Raw genomic sequence first — 16,171 nt, 5'->3', positions numbered from 1 at the left:
AAATGTTAGTGAAAACCACAAAACAGTGGAATAGGAAGACAGACAACTTTTAGACTCAATTTAGAAAGTCCAAATAACAAGAAACACATCAAGTGTGCAGTGATGATTGCTAAAATGTCGTCTTAATATTCCACAGTTTTATGGGTATCACTGTAGTTTATCTTTAATATTTAATATTTCAAGTATGCATTATTTGTTAGTTTAATGTTCATTTTTTTGTCATTACTCATTATCTTATTCATTTATAACAAAATATATTATTTTTGACAAGTGAATGTTTTAGTTATGGCTTTTAATGCACTGACAATTTTAATTTGTACTTGCACTGTCAAATTACTTCTAATATCGGGAATTATATGTGCTGTATCTCTGTATTTTGACACGGCAAGTACAAATAAAAATAAACAGTGTACATTTTTAGGGTTAATCAATAGTTTATTAGAGGTCGATTTATGGTTAGAATAAGGTTGCCCTGATGTTGATACATGGTTGAAATTTAGTCGCTCAAAGGTTATCCACGTGGCTGACATGTCGATTCAACGTCATTTCAAGGTTAAAAATTTAAAGGTCGGAAAATTTCAAAAATGACGTCATGACAATGTTGGGGACGACGTCGATACAACGTTTCTAATGCGACGTTGTAACAGCGCCACAAATAGTGCGATCCCACGTCGATAAGAGGTTAAACATGATAATATACGACGATATATCCACGTCAAGGTTGCAAAGGCAACGTGGAATCGACGCTTAGTCGATGTGATCTGGTTTACTGAGAATAACTCTTATTGGTTTTCTTGTTCCTGTGATACTGATTTTCGCCATTCTTTCTTTCTTTTTATTCTGCAGGGGGGGTTTGAGGAGTTTGAGAAGCCAAGCTGTCTGCAGCAGCAGCCTACAGTAGTGTACAACACAGTCCATCTTAACCTGGATACACACATCGATACAGATACAGTTAAGGATACAGATACAGTTAACGTCAAGATATAGATACAGTTAACGTCAAGGTTACAGATACAACCAAGGAGACCGAAGCAGTTTCTAACATAGAATTATCCGTGTAAGAATTCTGCAGAGATTAATCCCAGAATGAAGAAAACGGAGGTAAATTCTAATTTGTTTAACATTTTACATTTGAATTGTGAAATTAAAAAGATTTAACAGTATATTCTTGTAGGAGGATGATATCCCTGTTCCCCCTGCTAAAGAAAGGCTACAATCTGGATTTCCTGGACAATTTGGATGATCCCAACTTTAATCCGTTTCAGACCAAAACCACTTTTAAAGAAATCTGCAAAACCTGCTCCAGCCCCTGAAACCTCCGGAGTCGATGAACCAACTAAGGATGGAGAAGGTTCAAGTTCTCCTCCTCCTCCTCCCTCTAAAGGATATAACCTTGATTTTCTAAGTCAGCTTGATGATACTAACTTAATCCGTTCGAAACTAAAACTGCAGTCGGGGGCTCATTCGACGCTACAACAGAACCCAAAGAGTCTAATGAGACTGATGTCACCAACGTAGATTTAAAATCAAATAATTCTCTGACTCCCGAGTCTGGCAAGTCTGAAGAAATTGCTAAACCTGCTGAAAAGAATAAAGAAGTCCCTAAACCCTGGTTAAAGAAGGAGAAACCTGTCGCAAAACCAGCAGCAGAACCCACAGAATCTTGAGAGAATCCCATCCCAGCCCCTGCTAAAGGATACAACCTTGATTTCTTAGACAACATGGACGATCCTAACTTCAATCCATTTGTCACCAAGACGAATGTTGTGGACGATGTAAATAAAAGCAACCTTACTGAGAAGATGAAAGAGAAAGAAAAATCAAAATCCCACACCGGCAGCTAAATCAGGTTAGAAATTTAACATTGTTTTAATTTCGGTGCTTCTCCATTAAAAAATTATTTTGCCCGATTTGTCCTTAAAACCTTAGCTTGAGTAAAATTAAGGGTGATATCGTTGGTTTTCTATCGGAAAAATTTATCATTTTTTAATATTGGGTGGTTTAAAAAAGTGACTTGTTGATGACTAAAAAAGAAATTGAGAGACTTAGTNTACTATGGCACCCTTTATATCTCGCTCTGATTAATACAAAAAAAAACTACAATCGAAAATAATCAATTTTCAGCTAGAAAATTATTAAGATATCATTTTGTTGTGACTAAGGTTGTAAATCGGACATACCACTCTGCAAATGGAGGGTTATTTGAAATTGTGGCTTTACTCAATGCTCAGTAGTCCAATTAAAAACCACGAAAACTTTCAATGTTTAAAATTAAACCTTTAAAAAAAAATATTTTAGTTGTGTATGCTGGGTGATCTGAACGATGAGTCCCTGGAACCTGTTGTATCCAGTACTAGGAACATGGAATCACATCTTAATATTCTTTCAGGTGAGAACCCAAAGCATAGGATCCTCACTAGATATAATTTACTTCATAGAAATAATCAGGATTCGGGACATAGCATTTTGGAATCCTCAAGACTAGTGTTTTAACTAAGTCTAGGTGTGCAAATCCAAAAATAAACTCGTCACTACCTTTTCATGACATAATCCCCATTTTAAAGCTGTCTTTTTTTGTCCTATTATTAGGAGGGGTCTAAGATTTGAATTTTTTCGATTTGAGGATTTGAGACCTCATTTTTGCGATAAAAGAGTTTAAAAATCAAAATTGTTGGTCTTTTTTTAAAATCCAACTAAAAGTTCCGATTGGTCTAACGTTCAACAAATGGGGTTTTGGTTATGAAAAGGTGATAGACTAATGACTGAAGTGACTGATCAGATGTTTGGATCATGGTTCCTCCTTACTTCTAAATTCCAAGTCGAAACATTGTTTGAAGTTTCTTCATTATACATATACCTACTTTTAAATTGGCTAGATGTAAAATATTATCACATTAAAAACCAATTTTTTTTTTCAATTTTATTATTTTTAAAGTCTCTTAATAAATGATTGCTCTCCAATTATACTCATAATTTTCTCAGATTTTGAGACAAGGATTAAGTGCCTCAATATTTGTTTCAAATATCATGGAGAATAGAGTTAAGGAGAGAGGGGTATGTGATTAATATCAATGAGGAAAAAACTAAGTAGAGGGGTGTAATCAGTTGTTATTGGTCCAGGGGTTCATGGGTTTTGATCGGACCAACAGAGATTACTACTTATTTGTAGTTTATATTATTATTTTAAACTTGACATTTTAATATTTAATCTATTTTAGATAATGATGAACTAACCAAGGTCTGTGATGATTTAATCAGCAGGGTCGGACAGTAAACAACATTCTCCGATATGTATTATGTCGTCTTCGGTTTTTATCTGGAGCAAAAATTCTTTTTGCTAATTTTCGACCCAATTATTATATGATATATTTATTATTTTATTTTATATTTGTTTGGTTGAGTAGAACCAGGTTCCAGTACTGGATTCTTTAGGTACCGGAGTTGTCTCCAGGTCCGAGATAGAACACATTACTTTGTGTCTGGTTCTGAATGGATCTATGCTGTGATCATTCAGAACATCGTAATTGTAACCTTAAAATATTTTTAATAAATTTGTGTGAATCTATGCTGGATTTTCAAGAGATCTTAAATAGATGGTTTCACGCTTAAAATACATTCAGTCCTAAGGAATATTTCAAAAGTAACTTGAAGGGACTATAGAGGTAGTTTCAAGTGAGTTTCTGTAAAAAAAATTGAAAAATCCGATTCATAGCGGTATCTTTCAGAGCTTACTTGGATTATATCACAAAAGGAAGATATCTTCGTTTTTCTATTTTATATTAAGTCTCTCAATTTCTTTTTTAGTCATCAACAAGTCGCTTTTTTAAACCACCCAATATTAAAAATGATAAATTTTTCCGATAGAAAACCAACGATATCACCCTTAATTTTACTCAAGCTAAGGTTTTAAGGACAAATCGGGCAAAATAATTTTTTAATGGAGAAGCACCGAAATTAAAACAATGTTTAATTTCTAACCTGATATATCTGCCGGTGTGGGATTTTGATTTTTCTTTCTCTTCCATCTTCTCTGCTCCTGCAGTTTCGTCTGGAGTTGGACGGTTTATTGGGTTCTCTTCTACTACTGATCCTAACCTAGACTCAGGGTCAGGTTGGTCAGCTGCAAGGTTGAGCTCTACTCCTGGAGTAACCGTAGTTGGTTTTAGATCTATTTCTAGAGTATCTGGAGAAGGTTTTGGATCTACTCCATCCTGGATTTAATTCTCGTCCATTTCAAACTCCACTCTGGAGCAGACCTAGCTGCGTCAGGTTGGAGGTGGTTTAATAGGAGTAATTGTGATCGAAAGTTATAGCTTTCTGGAATATTGACAGAACCATTAAATTCACGTGATCTTAAGCTTAAACATAATCTTGTTAAGGTTTCATAATGCCGGGTCTGTCAGGAAATTTATGTACTGCATGACGTTCACAAGTGAAGGAAATCAGGGAAATCATGAAGTTTTATTTCAAGAAATCTTTGAGAAAAGAAAAAGATAGAGTTATGGAGTACTTTATAATAATAAGAAACCTAATTAAAATATTGTTCTTTTTTTCATTAATAAATGGTTAAGCCCACCATGTTGTACATTCTTTATAAAACTATTCTTACAGCTTCGTCAGATTTAGAATTTGTTTCTTTCGAGTTGGATAATGTAAGAAGATTTTAGATATTGGTTTACATACCATTTAATTTAACTGTCTCTTATAGTAGTACTCTCCGGTTAGTTATGAAATAAGCTTTAAGTAAAAAAAGAAATAAAAACATGGCTATTTTTACTGTTTTTACGATATAATTTTCCGTTTTTGGCCTTTCATTCTAAGTTAATTCACTTGTCACATAAACAGAAGCATATTGAATGTTAAATTTTTATCATGCATATAAATAGAAATTGCTCGTAAGAAAAAATAACAGTTTTTCTGAGGAAAATTCTCAATTTGGAGCACAAAAAATATTTTGGGACAAAAAACTTTTGTATATAATGGATTTTTTGAAAATTCAAAAACTTTATTTCGTCAATTCAAAAGTGTTTAACTTTAACAGAGATAGTGACATATCTTGCTGGGAACCATGCTTTTTTAGTCCAAAAATTACAATTTAAATTCTTCAAACTTATGCTATGTCAAAAAATCAAAATAAGGTTAACAAATTCAAAATACATCCTTAACATTTTTAGCATACAAGTTATGGCCGAACCGGGGGGGGGGGGGTGGACCACGCCCCCATGTGCCCCACCCCTCTTGTAGGATAAAATGGAAGGAATACTCGCGCGCTTGGCTGCGCTTATAATTCTCAGTATTCTCGAACCCCTTTTTATGTCAAAAGAGACATTTTGAATGTTTTGCGTCATGTTTTTCATATTGCTAAATATGTTTTGAATATTTGAACTTTGCACGAGGAGTTAGAAAAACGAATTGACTAATGTACATTAATTGGTTTCTGCATTTTCATTTATGCTTAAAATGACGTCTACAAAAATACCCCTCTACTTTAAATGTACATGTTAACCTTTATGTTCAATGTTAAGGAGTCTGTACAATTCCCCTGTACAAACTGTCCATCAGCATTCTATGCTCTATCCTTTCTCCGGTATGATCTACTTCAACAATCTAAGTACACCTTTTTTATACTTAGTAAGTCGATACTGATAAACAATATCAGCTCTAATTAAAACTAAAACAAATCAACTTTAACAGCTGATTCCTGAAAATAAGAAGACAAGAGATTTCACTGTATAATTTATTTATATATCATATATTATATACCAACTTTAATATTTATATTGTACAACTTTGAAATAGGTTTGTATCACATGGTCGGCAACTGGAAAGAGAGCTAAAGGGTGAAATGCAAAGTGATTTGATTGAAACCTTGGTTTCAGGAATGAGTAAACTTAAAAAGGAATGGTTACACAACTTTAAGTGACCGGCATTTTAAAAGGGATAGAAAAGTTTCAAAAAAGTGACATTTAAACTTAAATTAGGCAATTTAATAACAGAGATATATTTTTTTCAGAAATAGGACACATCTTGGATCTTGGTCTTTTTAAAATCCTTCACAGTTGTTGTTAAATTTCAAAGAAAAAAATTCCTCTCCGCCGCCGTTTCTTGGAAAACAGTTTGTAGTGAAAAATAATAATAAAAAGGTGAACTGTAAAGGGTCTCCTAAATTATGAAACCATACCTTTAACGAATAACGATCTGATGAGATTTTAACTCATATAACATAAATGTTTTAAGCTCAAAAGAAGTTGCGTGACTCAGCAAGTTAAAAAGAGAAAAAAAATAAAGTTTACTAAGCAATTACAACTTTTCAAGTGTACACCTTACAAGTGGCGAACGTAAAGATAAATTTTCAAAATAGTTTTGCATATTCTTGAATTAATTCCGACCACTGGTTGAGACTAAATTTACAAATTCTTGTGACAGAAATAAATCTTGTCTTGCTAATGTTCTTCTTATGCCTTGAAAGTCCGGACAACCCTGGAATATTACAAAAAGGAGTAATTAATAAAATATTATGTTGTCGACAACATATTGTCGAGTAATCTGGCAACATATTATCGACTAACCTGATAACCTACAGTGAAACCCTTTATAACGAATACATCGGAAAAATTTATAAAATGTCGTCTTGACAATATATCAATGAGTTTTATACTATATTACGTAAATTTCAGTATTTGCGAAAATAAATAAATAGCCATGAATATGCGGGAACAGTTTTAAAGAGTTCCATATAATCATTTAATTAAAAAACTAAATATCTGCAACATTCCATTATCAGAAACTTGAATCCATGGCCAGAGCTCAAGCCAAACTATCCTTAACAAGCTCAACTCCTTTCCCTGAAAGAGTGAACACAAAGATGCAATCTCACTTTTCACAGCAAGAATTACATAAACAACTATCTCCCCGGAAATCAAAGACATCCGCCAGGCGAAAGATTGATGAAATGTTCAACATACCACAAACTGATGGAGTTCAATTAACAGATGTGTCACGCTCCTCTTCTATTACTCCAGATCCCTATCCTCCTACACTGCTGCCAAAAGCTCAATCAATATCACAACTCTGGCAGGCTGACATATATGGTTCTGATGAAGACGACATCTTTCAAACACACCTCTTTGCCGAAAGTGTACCAAACATCACGATGGCATTGGCAGATACAGACATGAACCAAGACATTTGGACAAGAAGGAAACGCTCAGTCTCAGAGTCTGATCTAATTGACACTAGACTATATTCCTTCACAGAAAGATCACTTCTCATCTAATAGTATATCTACAAAAAGACATGCCAACCTCTCCTTAAAATACCGAGTTAAAGGGAAGAGAATCCTGGAGGGCAGCGCCACCCCATTCAGAGATCCTATATCTAGGTTCTCATCGTCGCTGTTCTTTTATCCTCCTCTCTCTTCACCTCCAGGATGGCACCGCTAGTCTTTATACTATTGTGATCTTTGTCTTGTCCATGTTCTTTCATCTCTTTTATGTCTTATCTCTAGCGGTGTTCTTGTTCCAGATATATGCCAAGAAGAAGATCCTAAGGCCTTCCTGTGTTACTATCGTATTATCATCTGGATCCTGGTTCCCCTGGATCCTCGTACTCTCTCTCTCTTTCTCCCGTGGCTCGTCCTGCGCGTCCTCGAGCTCCTCCTGCTCGAGCTAGACCAGGCGGCTCTTCTCCTCCTTGCTTCCCGTGTTCCTATCCTAGAAGCGGCCAGGCGACCTCTGCCTGGACTGAACTAGGAGGACTCTCTTGACCGAAGCCGATACCACAGGTGTGTTACTTGCGCAACATGTTGTTGTTTAACTTGTAAACATATTGTCGCTTAACCCAAAGTATTATTATGTAAAGATAGTTATTTCAGAGGTGTACGCATCTTTCGTACTGCAGTGTACCGTCTCTGGGCGGTAATGTAAACACAAGACGGATGTCACAGCCTGACATGGAATCCATCTTTCACATAAAAAATCAATGAAATATTCTGGTCATAGAAACTATTGTGTGACTTATCAAAATTATCAAAATTAAATGCTTTTATCTTGCTCGGATACTAGACTAACACTGATGCGTCTATTCTTGTTTACAATTATCACCTAGAGATAACTTTTTTCACTATGTACGCAGAGACTAAGCAACAGCAATTAACTTTCCTTACATTATTACCTTGGCCTCACCTGTAAACATATTGTCGACTAACCTAACAACCTTTTTTCGACTACCCTGACAACCTATTTTCGACCAACCTGGCAATATGTTGTCACTTAACTTGTAAACATATTGTCGACTAGCCTATCAATATATTGTTGACTTGTCTGACAACAAATTTCGATTCACGTGACATCATATTGTCGACTAACCTGCCAACATATTATCGACTTACCTGACAACATATTGTCGACATATTGGGCACTCTGCCATCTGTTTTCCACAGTTAGTGCAGGTGCACATGTGCCCACACTCTAGCATCACGCAGTCAATCTAGACAACCAAGATATCAATGTTCAATCTAGACAACCAAGAAATCAATGTTCAATCTAGACAACCAAGAAATCAATGTTCAATCTAGACAACCAAGAAATCAATGTTCAATCTAGACAACCAAGAAATCAATGTTAAGTCTTGACAACCAAGAAATCAATGTTAAGTCTAGACAACCATAAAACCAATGTTCAATCTAGACAACCAAGAAATCAATGTTCAGTCTAGGACAACTTCGAAATATTTTTTATTTTGATTGATAATGTTGATCAAATCCTATTTTTAGAAATATTTTATTGAAAAAGGTAAGAGAATCTAAATTTATATGCAATCATTAAAACTCCTCTAACAATATTTACTAAATATTTCCACTCCCGGACCTTGTATAAAATCTGCAATCTCTGTGTTCTATTTTATTGATCTTTTTCTACTGCAGTTCACAGATTAGACGCATCGGAGTTGGACATTTCTGGGAATATGGACAACCCACTACTTAGGATTATACTAGAAAATGATTTGAGACTCTTCAGCTTCCTAGTTTTGGTTTCATAATTACTAATCCGGCTAAAAAAGTTTTGAGATATAGTTTATAGTACAGTTGTAGATAAAACAAATTTACCGGGGCATCCATGCAAATTTTACAGATAGAATCATCCTCCATATCCTCTAAATGCTCCTTGTTCCTGACCTCTTGCCTCCACAACCTTTCAACAATCTTCAACAGTTCCTCCTTCTCTACACAGCCCTTGAAGTTTACCCTAGACAAGGAAAACTAAATAAATAGTGTTATCTCAATAAAAATACAAATTCATCCCCTCTGGCCTTATGTTACTCACAATAATCTGAAATCTCTGTTTGAGTGTTTGTCTGTCTGCATTAAAAAAAAATAGCGTTCTGTTATGAAATTAATTTTTAAAACTGAAGCCAGCACGATGCACATTGCCCACTGCCCTTCAAAAAAATTAAGAACGCTGTTTTTGAAGTTAAGATTTTTCTAACAAATTTTGCCAAAAGTTAGGAATAAAATTAAGAAAGATTCTAAAATTAAGATTTTGAAATCGCGAAAAAAAAATTTATAATTTTATTTTTAAGAACAATTTTTTTTGAACTCCCACAAAAATTGGAAAATATGAAAAAAATTTAATTTTTTTATCGTCATTTTGATAAGTTTTTTGCTTAAGATTAAGCGTTTGTTTTCGGCTTGTTGTGTTTGTTGTAGCCAATTATCGAATACTTCGATACTCTTCTTCTTCTAACCCGAGGAAAATCGCAATTGCTTTTGTTACGTCATCTAACTTTGACACCTCAAAAATTCTCTTTCATTGGGGTGATTTTCAGAAACCTGAACCATAATGAAACCCGCATACAAAAAATAGAACATCTATAGTGAATATATGAATCTTAAATATGTTTTAAAATATCATTAAAGCAACTACTTAAAAATACAAAAATGTTCAACATAATATTGTACTTCACACTGTCCTGATCTAAACGTAAAACATGTATTGTAAAGTACAGAAAGTTTAAACGTTAAGTTATAACGTAACAAAATATTTTATCTTTTTAAAAAATAAGTTGACATACAAAATGGAATTCGTTTTTATTTTTGCTAAATTAATCTTGACTGAAAATCAATCTTCATAAGTAAATTTCACTTTTTCTGAAATATAATATAATAATTACACATTCCTCTTTCTGGCAGGGGTCTTCTTGAAAAAATGTCTCAAAAACTCCACTTTTATCATTCATTAATTGAATTCGTATCCATCTTCTGAACCTGATATACTAAAATGTAAAAAGTAACATATACAGAAGGAGGTACGAGGAATGAAATCAGAACTTTCAATAAAATAATAAAAGAGGAACTATAGAATTTTCTTCATCATATTTTTAAAGGTTTTACAGGACTTATGTCGAAATAAAAATGTTTAAGGTGAACTTTTTTTAAAGAACATTTAAATTTAAGAACTTTTCCACTCGAAAATTAAGAACTTAAAAAAGGAATTGCTTTATTGACGCCAAATCTTAAATTTAAGAACAGGGAGCAACTAGGTTGTAAATGATTTTCGATGCTCTCGGGGAAAAATGAAAAATTGGAAATAAAAATACATGTTTTTTCTACTTTTTTGATTTTTCAAGGAAATATATATTCGTGAAAGCTGTCTACCAACCTGTTCATCGCTAGAATCCCTTTTGCCTGTTTAGCACTAAGTTCTCTGAGATCTTCGGCAGATTGGATTTCTGAGAGATAAACAACTCCTTGGTTCGCAAACCTTCGGGGACTAGTGGGAACAGATTTACTCAACTGAACATAAACACCTTTTTCGGGATTTATTTAATTCCTTGTTCACATTTTTCGGGATTAATTTAATTCTTTTTATTTTACCTTGTTATGATATGCAGAACTGTATATCTCATGTGGAAAAAAGTCTTAATTCTTTTTTTTAATTATTCATCCCGAAAAAAAATAAATTTTGGAATCTTGGGCTTAGGCGATTCTACCATCGTATATCTAAGACTCTTTCTCTGGGATTGTTTTGCAGAGTACAACTAATAAAAATAAACAAGGATAGACAACATGTGAACCTGGTCTGGTATAAAAGGACGGAGTCAAGGATAGAGAATATATGAACCTGATCTGATATAAGAGTAGGACTGAGTAAAGTCTGGTATAATAGTAGGACGGAGTTAAGGATAGACAATATCTTAACCCGGTCTGATATAAGAGTAGGACAGAGTAAAATTATAGTGAAATGAAAATATATTAGCCTGGTCTGATATAATAGTAGGACGGAGTCATGGATAGAGAATATATGAACTTGGTCTGATATCAGAGAAGGACAGAGTAAAATTATAGTGAAATGAGAATATATTAGTCTGGTCTGATATAATAGTAGGACGGAGTCAAGGATAGAGAATATATAAACCCGGTCTGGTATAATAGTAGGACGGAGTTAAGGATAGAGAATATCTTAACCCGGTCTGATATAAGAGTAGGACAGAGTAAAATTATAGTGAAATAAAAATATATTAGCCTGGTCTGATATAATAGTAGGACGGAGTCAAGGATAGAGAATATATGAACTTGGTCTGATATAGGAGAAGGACAGAGTAAAATTATAGTGAAATGAGAATATATTAGTCTGGTCTGATATTATAGTAGGACGGAGTCAAGGATAGAGAATATATGAACTTGGTCTGATATTAGAGTAGGACAGAGTAAAATTATAGTAAAATGAGAATATATTTAAATTTCAAACTTTCCTTCAGCAAAAATATAGTAAAAAATACATCTCTATATGATTATGGCGCCGGTACATATATTAAAATATTTTACTCTTTATTACGATAATTTAAAAATTAACAATTTAACAATTCTGAGATGAATTGTGACTAAGTATTATTTAGATCTGACGTAACGACATAAAACTTCTCGTCATTATAACTCTGGATAGAAAAAGACTTCTTGTCTAAAAAAATCAAAAATGATAATTGAAGAAAGACAATGACTAATTTAGCGAATGAAAATCCTGACCTTTTTTCCCACAACATGTTTGAAAAAAAATTACAATAAGGAGAGAAAAGGTGCAAACAAAAATACCCCTAAGGTCAAATTTAAAGAATTTGAAATGAGGCTCAAATATGAGACGCGGTTCAAACATGGTTGGTTCCACATGAGAGTTGAGAGCGCTCAATTTGAACCAATTTTTGGCGGATCAGCGACGCAGTTTAAATTCTTTGAATTCGGCCTCTGCTCGATCTATTCACCTATATAATCATCTTCCTCAATCGGTGGTTGCTCTGACAACCCCTGATATTTCTCCTGTAGAACTTCCTCCCCCTCCTCCTCCCCCGGGGAGTTGAGCGTCTCCACCAGTATTGTTGAGTCCTCTACCGGTAAAGCTTCCATTACAGATTCATCCAGCGTGTCAACCGACAAAGTTCCGACGGCGGAAGACTCCGGCCCGGTAACGAAGGTTTCTGAATCAACCGGTATGTCAGCGGTTTCACCATCAAATTTCTCAAACCACTCTCGTCTAACAAAACATTTTATTAAATTATCTTCAAGAAAATGATAAATGATAAGAAAATTATATTTAGACAGTATTTTTAGATTACGCATCAAATCAAGCTTACGTTTCTATAAAAAATATAAAGCAGGGAGGAATTTTTATAATATCTTATATTAAAATGATAAATGTTTCCTGTGACTGCTCTCGGTATAGCTCTTTGGAAAATTGCTTGCTCTTTCAAGTGGAACCTAAAATAATTAGATCATTATATTATTATTTTCATTAATCTTATTATTGGACATTGGACAACCCTTTATTCAATTTAATAGGTTTCGGTGCTTCTAGCAGCTGAAACGTATCCATGGGCAACACGGTCTACGAAGATCTATGGATAAGACTTACAACAGGACGGATTAATTGATCAGAAACCCGAATAGAAGGATCCTGCCAGAACGGATTGAAGGGAGGAGTAAGACAGATTAACTGATGAGAAACCCGTACAAGAGGATCCTGCCAGGACGGATTTGAAGGAAGAGGAGTAGGACGGATTACCTGATCAGAACTCCATATAGAGGATCCTGCCAAGACGGATTGAAAGGAGAAGTATGACGGATTACCTGATCAGAAACTTGTAAAGATGAATCCTACCAGACGGATTACATGATCAGAAACTTGTATAGAAGGATCCTGCAAGGACAGATTGGAAGGAGGAGTAGGACGGATTACCTAATCAGAAACCAGTGTAGGAGGATCCTGCCTGGACGGATGGGAATGAGGAGGAGTAAGACAGATTAAATAAAATAAATATAGAAGGATCCTGCCAGGACGGTTTGCCTGATCAGAAACGTTCATAGAAGGATCCCTTCAAGACGGATTGTATGGAGAAGTATGACGGATTACATGATCAGAAACTTGTATAAAAGGGTCCTGCATAGGACAGATTGGAAGGAGGAGGAGTAGAACGGATTAAGACACCGAATAGAAGGAGCCTGCCAGAACAGATTGGAGCGAGGAGGAGTAGGACGGATTGGAGGGAGGAATAGGACGGATTAACTGATTAGAAACCCATATAGGAGGATCCTTCTAGCACGGATGGGAGGGAGGAATCGTAGGACGAATTACCTGATCAGAAACCCGTATAGAAGGATCCTGCCAGGACGGATTGGAAGGAGGAGAAGTAGGACGGATTTTTCTTCTTTCTCCTCCGTCTCCATTAGTTTCTATGACTAGCTCTACTAGGTCTTTCTTCTCTAAACAAATATTTGGTTTTTAAATAATTTGTCATTAACCAAACCTTAGTTCGAGAGTGATTTTCAATTTTCAAAGAAGAGTTTTTTATAAAAGATTTGTTTAAATTCTATAATAACGCACATTTATTTCAATTTCCGAAAATTATGAATTTGAAGTTTTCAGAATTTAACGATTTTTAATTAGTTAACGGGTCATAAAAAATGAGTCCTGTTTTTTACACTTATGGAAGTCTAGAAAATCTCAAATTTTTCCTTCAAAGTCAAAACAATCAAGAACGCGAAAGATATTGATTCTAAATAAGATCTAGCCGCTGGTGCTAACTATGTCTAGATAAGTGCTATTATCTTATTTTTATTTGGAAGGGGGGGGGGTGTTAATATAAATTTTGTCTTTGGGCTAAACTGTCGCAACGGTTATTTTTTTAAATCGTATTTCAATCCAAGTTTTATTTCATTTATTTCAGGCTATTGGTATTAGAATTAAAACTTTAAATAATATATATGATATTTACCTACGCAGGCCTTTATATTTATCTGTCGTCGGCTCAGATACAACTGAAGATCTTTCACTCTATTCAGTTTACAGTTTATGTAACAAAATCATGTACATGGTCCAGCGTCCAGCGTTACGTGTACAGCATGCAGTGTGCAGTGTACAGTGTACAGTGTACATATAAATTCATGCAAATGTAAGACACATGAACAGTGCTTAGGATCCGGATTCGGATCCATTGGATCCGCAAGATTTTGGCTTCCTGGATACGGATCCGTAAAAATATGCGGATCCACGGATCCGGATTCAAGGGGTAAAATATCAACCAAAAATTGCAGAAAAAAAAAACACTTTTTACTCCTAAACTCAAATCTGAACTTTTAAAAAAAGAGAGATTAAAAAAATTTCCTCATTTCTGAATGGTTCATCAAGTTTTAGGATAAAAATAAGGGGGGAAAATGAAACAAAGAATTTGAAAATTATTTATTGTTAAAAAATTCAGTAAATCTTAAAAGAAATGACCTGGATCGGGATCCGGATCCATTTTTTTCAGTGCAGATCCAGGATCCAGATCCGCATCAAAATTAAATGGATCCTAAGCACTGCACATGACATTACAACAAAAGAGTAACAACGTCTTTGAATTACCCAATTATAAAAACAAAGCATATAGTGAAATTCTCTGATAAAAAAGTGGTCTCCTATAAAGATTTGTGATAACAAAAACAATTAAATAATATTGTTTTGTTATATAAATATAACTGCCTGAGTTTCATAAGCTCCGTTCTTTCACCGGGTTTTCGTTCAAGTACCTAGATATAAATCATTAGTGCAGCAGAGGCGTAGTGGGCAANCCCCCCCCAGAAAAATTCCTAACTACGTCCTGGTAAGCAGTAGGTCTTTTCTCTGAATTTTAGCTTTTAGTGACATTAAATAATTTATTGGAATTCATAGTTTGAAGAAGAGGTAAACAAGGTTTTGAAGTATACATTATTTTCTCCCAAATCTAGGAAAAGTTCAAATTGATCAACTTTCAGAGTTTCAACAGTTACAAATTAAAAAATTAAGTTAATTAGTAAGACGACTTTTGTTCCACTTTTTACTTTTTTATTGATAATAATTTTTCTTTAAATCTTACTTTACATCTGGCACAGGTTCTTGTCGATTTCCCATTCTCACTACAAAATAAGGTTCCATCAAAAATTGAATTAAGGTTTATTTTTCAATTAATTTTCATTTCAATCGTGGTTCTTGTATTTCTATACAACGATATCTTTTCATTTCTTATTAAGATTAAGGTTTTAAATGAAATCATATTGTATTCATATTTCAAAGATTAAAGTCTAAAAACATAAAATGATTGTTTGTTTATGTACTATACTCTACCTGGGTAAACATGTACTGCAAAAACAGTTGCAACATTCACTGCATACTTTCTAAACATGTATAAATCAATGAAAAAGCATGGGTTTAAGGGGAATTAGGGGTGGGGGGGAGGGTGGTCATCATCAATTTATAACAGGAGTTTCAATGATAAGTTACCCATCATCAATAATTAAAAGGTGGTTCAAGGTGGGGAGTTGCCAATGACCCCTAACAAAAATTAAGACCAAATCATTAAAACTACAGTTCTAACACACCCACCCACAAAGGCCCTTTACAGAGGAGAACCCACCCTAGACTTTTGAAAGAGGGGAAATATAATTACATTATATGTAGGCAAAGAATAAATGGAAGATCTTGGATGTAAAATCCTATTGGATACAAGAATCTCAAGATTTTTAAAGTTGGCTTTGAGCAATGTGATTGGCGGGATATTGAAATTATCGAATTAGAAATATCAGTTTGGAAACTATTGAAAGTATCGAATTAGAAATATCAGTTTGGAAACTATTGAAAGTATCGAATTAGAAATATCAGTTTGGAAA

The 16,171-nt window shown here is 34.2% G+C and overlaps 2 protein-coding genes and 1 long non-coding RNA gene across 4 annotated transcripts in view; 1 reads left to right on the top strand and 2 right to left on the bottom strand.

Moving 5' to 3' along the window:
• Positions 1 to 364: 364 nt before the first annotated feature.
• Positions 365 to 1,598, top strand: LOC111713255 (uncharacterized). Its single transcript, XR_002767644.1, has 2 exons — positions 365 to 1,101; positions 1,175 to 1,598. It is a non-coding gene; the product is annotated as an uncharacterized LOC111713255 (long non-coding RNA).
• A 4,125-nt stretch (positions 1,599 to 5,723) lies between these two features.
• On the bottom strand, positions 5,724 to 11,110 carry LOC111713271 (E3 ubiquitin-protein ligase RNF34). 2 transcript variants are annotated; one of them, XR_002767655.1, is made up of 6 exons: positions 11,074 to 11,110; positions 10,659 to 10,792; positions 9,107 to 9,245; positions 8,390 to 8,487; positions 6,182 to 6,480; positions 5,724 to 5,890 (listed from the first exon to the last, which is right to left on the bottom strand). XR_002767655.1 is itself a non-coding variant. In XM_023488107.1 (5 exons), the coding sequence occupies exons 2-5, from the start codon at positions 10,664 to 10,666 to the stop codon at positions 6,456 to 6,458; spliced, it is 270 nt and encodes an 89-aa protein (XP_023343875.1). In that variant the 5' UTR covers positions 10,667 to 10,792; positions 11,074 to 11,110; the 3' UTR covers positions 5,724 to 6,455. The 2 variants fall into 2 exon arrangements, 1 of the variants encoding a protein (XP_023343875.1); XM_023488107.1 differs by having other exon boundaries at positions 5,724 to 6,480.
• Positions 11,111 to 12,227: 1,117 nt separating this feature from the next.
• LOC111713267 (E3 ubiquitin-protein ligase RNF34) overlaps positions 12,228 to 16,171 on the bottom strand; it is an 11,025-nt gene continuing 7,081 nt past the window's right edge. Inside the window, exons 7-13 of the mRNA XM_023488102.1 lie at positions 15,630 to 15,679; positions 15,382 to 15,421; positions 15,009 to 15,055; positions 14,263 to 14,321; positions 13,623 to 13,750; positions 12,693 to 12,748; positions 12,228 to 12,524 (exon numbers count right to left, since the gene is read on the bottom strand). Coding sequence (XP_023343870.1) covers positions 12,248 to 12,524; positions 12,693 to 12,748; positions 13,623 to 13,750; positions 14,263 to 14,321; positions 15,009 to 15,055; positions 15,382 to 15,421; positions 15,630 to 15,679 — 657 coding nt within the window. The 3' untranslated portion in view covers positions 12,228 to 12,247. The remainder of the gene's footprint in view (positions 12,525 to 12,692; positions 12,749 to 13,622; positions 13,751 to 14,262; positions 14,322 to 15,008; positions 15,056 to 15,381; positions 15,422 to 15,629; positions 15,680 to 16,171) is intronic.

Source organism: Eurytemora carolleeae, unplaced genomic scaffold (genome assembly GCF_000591075.1).
Source record: "Eurytemora carolleeae unplaced genomic scaffold, Eaff_2.0 scaffold1005, whole genome shotgun sequence".
NCBI classification, from domain to species: Eukaryota; Metazoa; Arthropoda; class Copepoda; order Calanoida; family Temoridae; genus Eurytemora; species Eurytemora carolleeae.
This window is presented reverse-complemented; position numbering and strand designations above follow the sequence as displayed.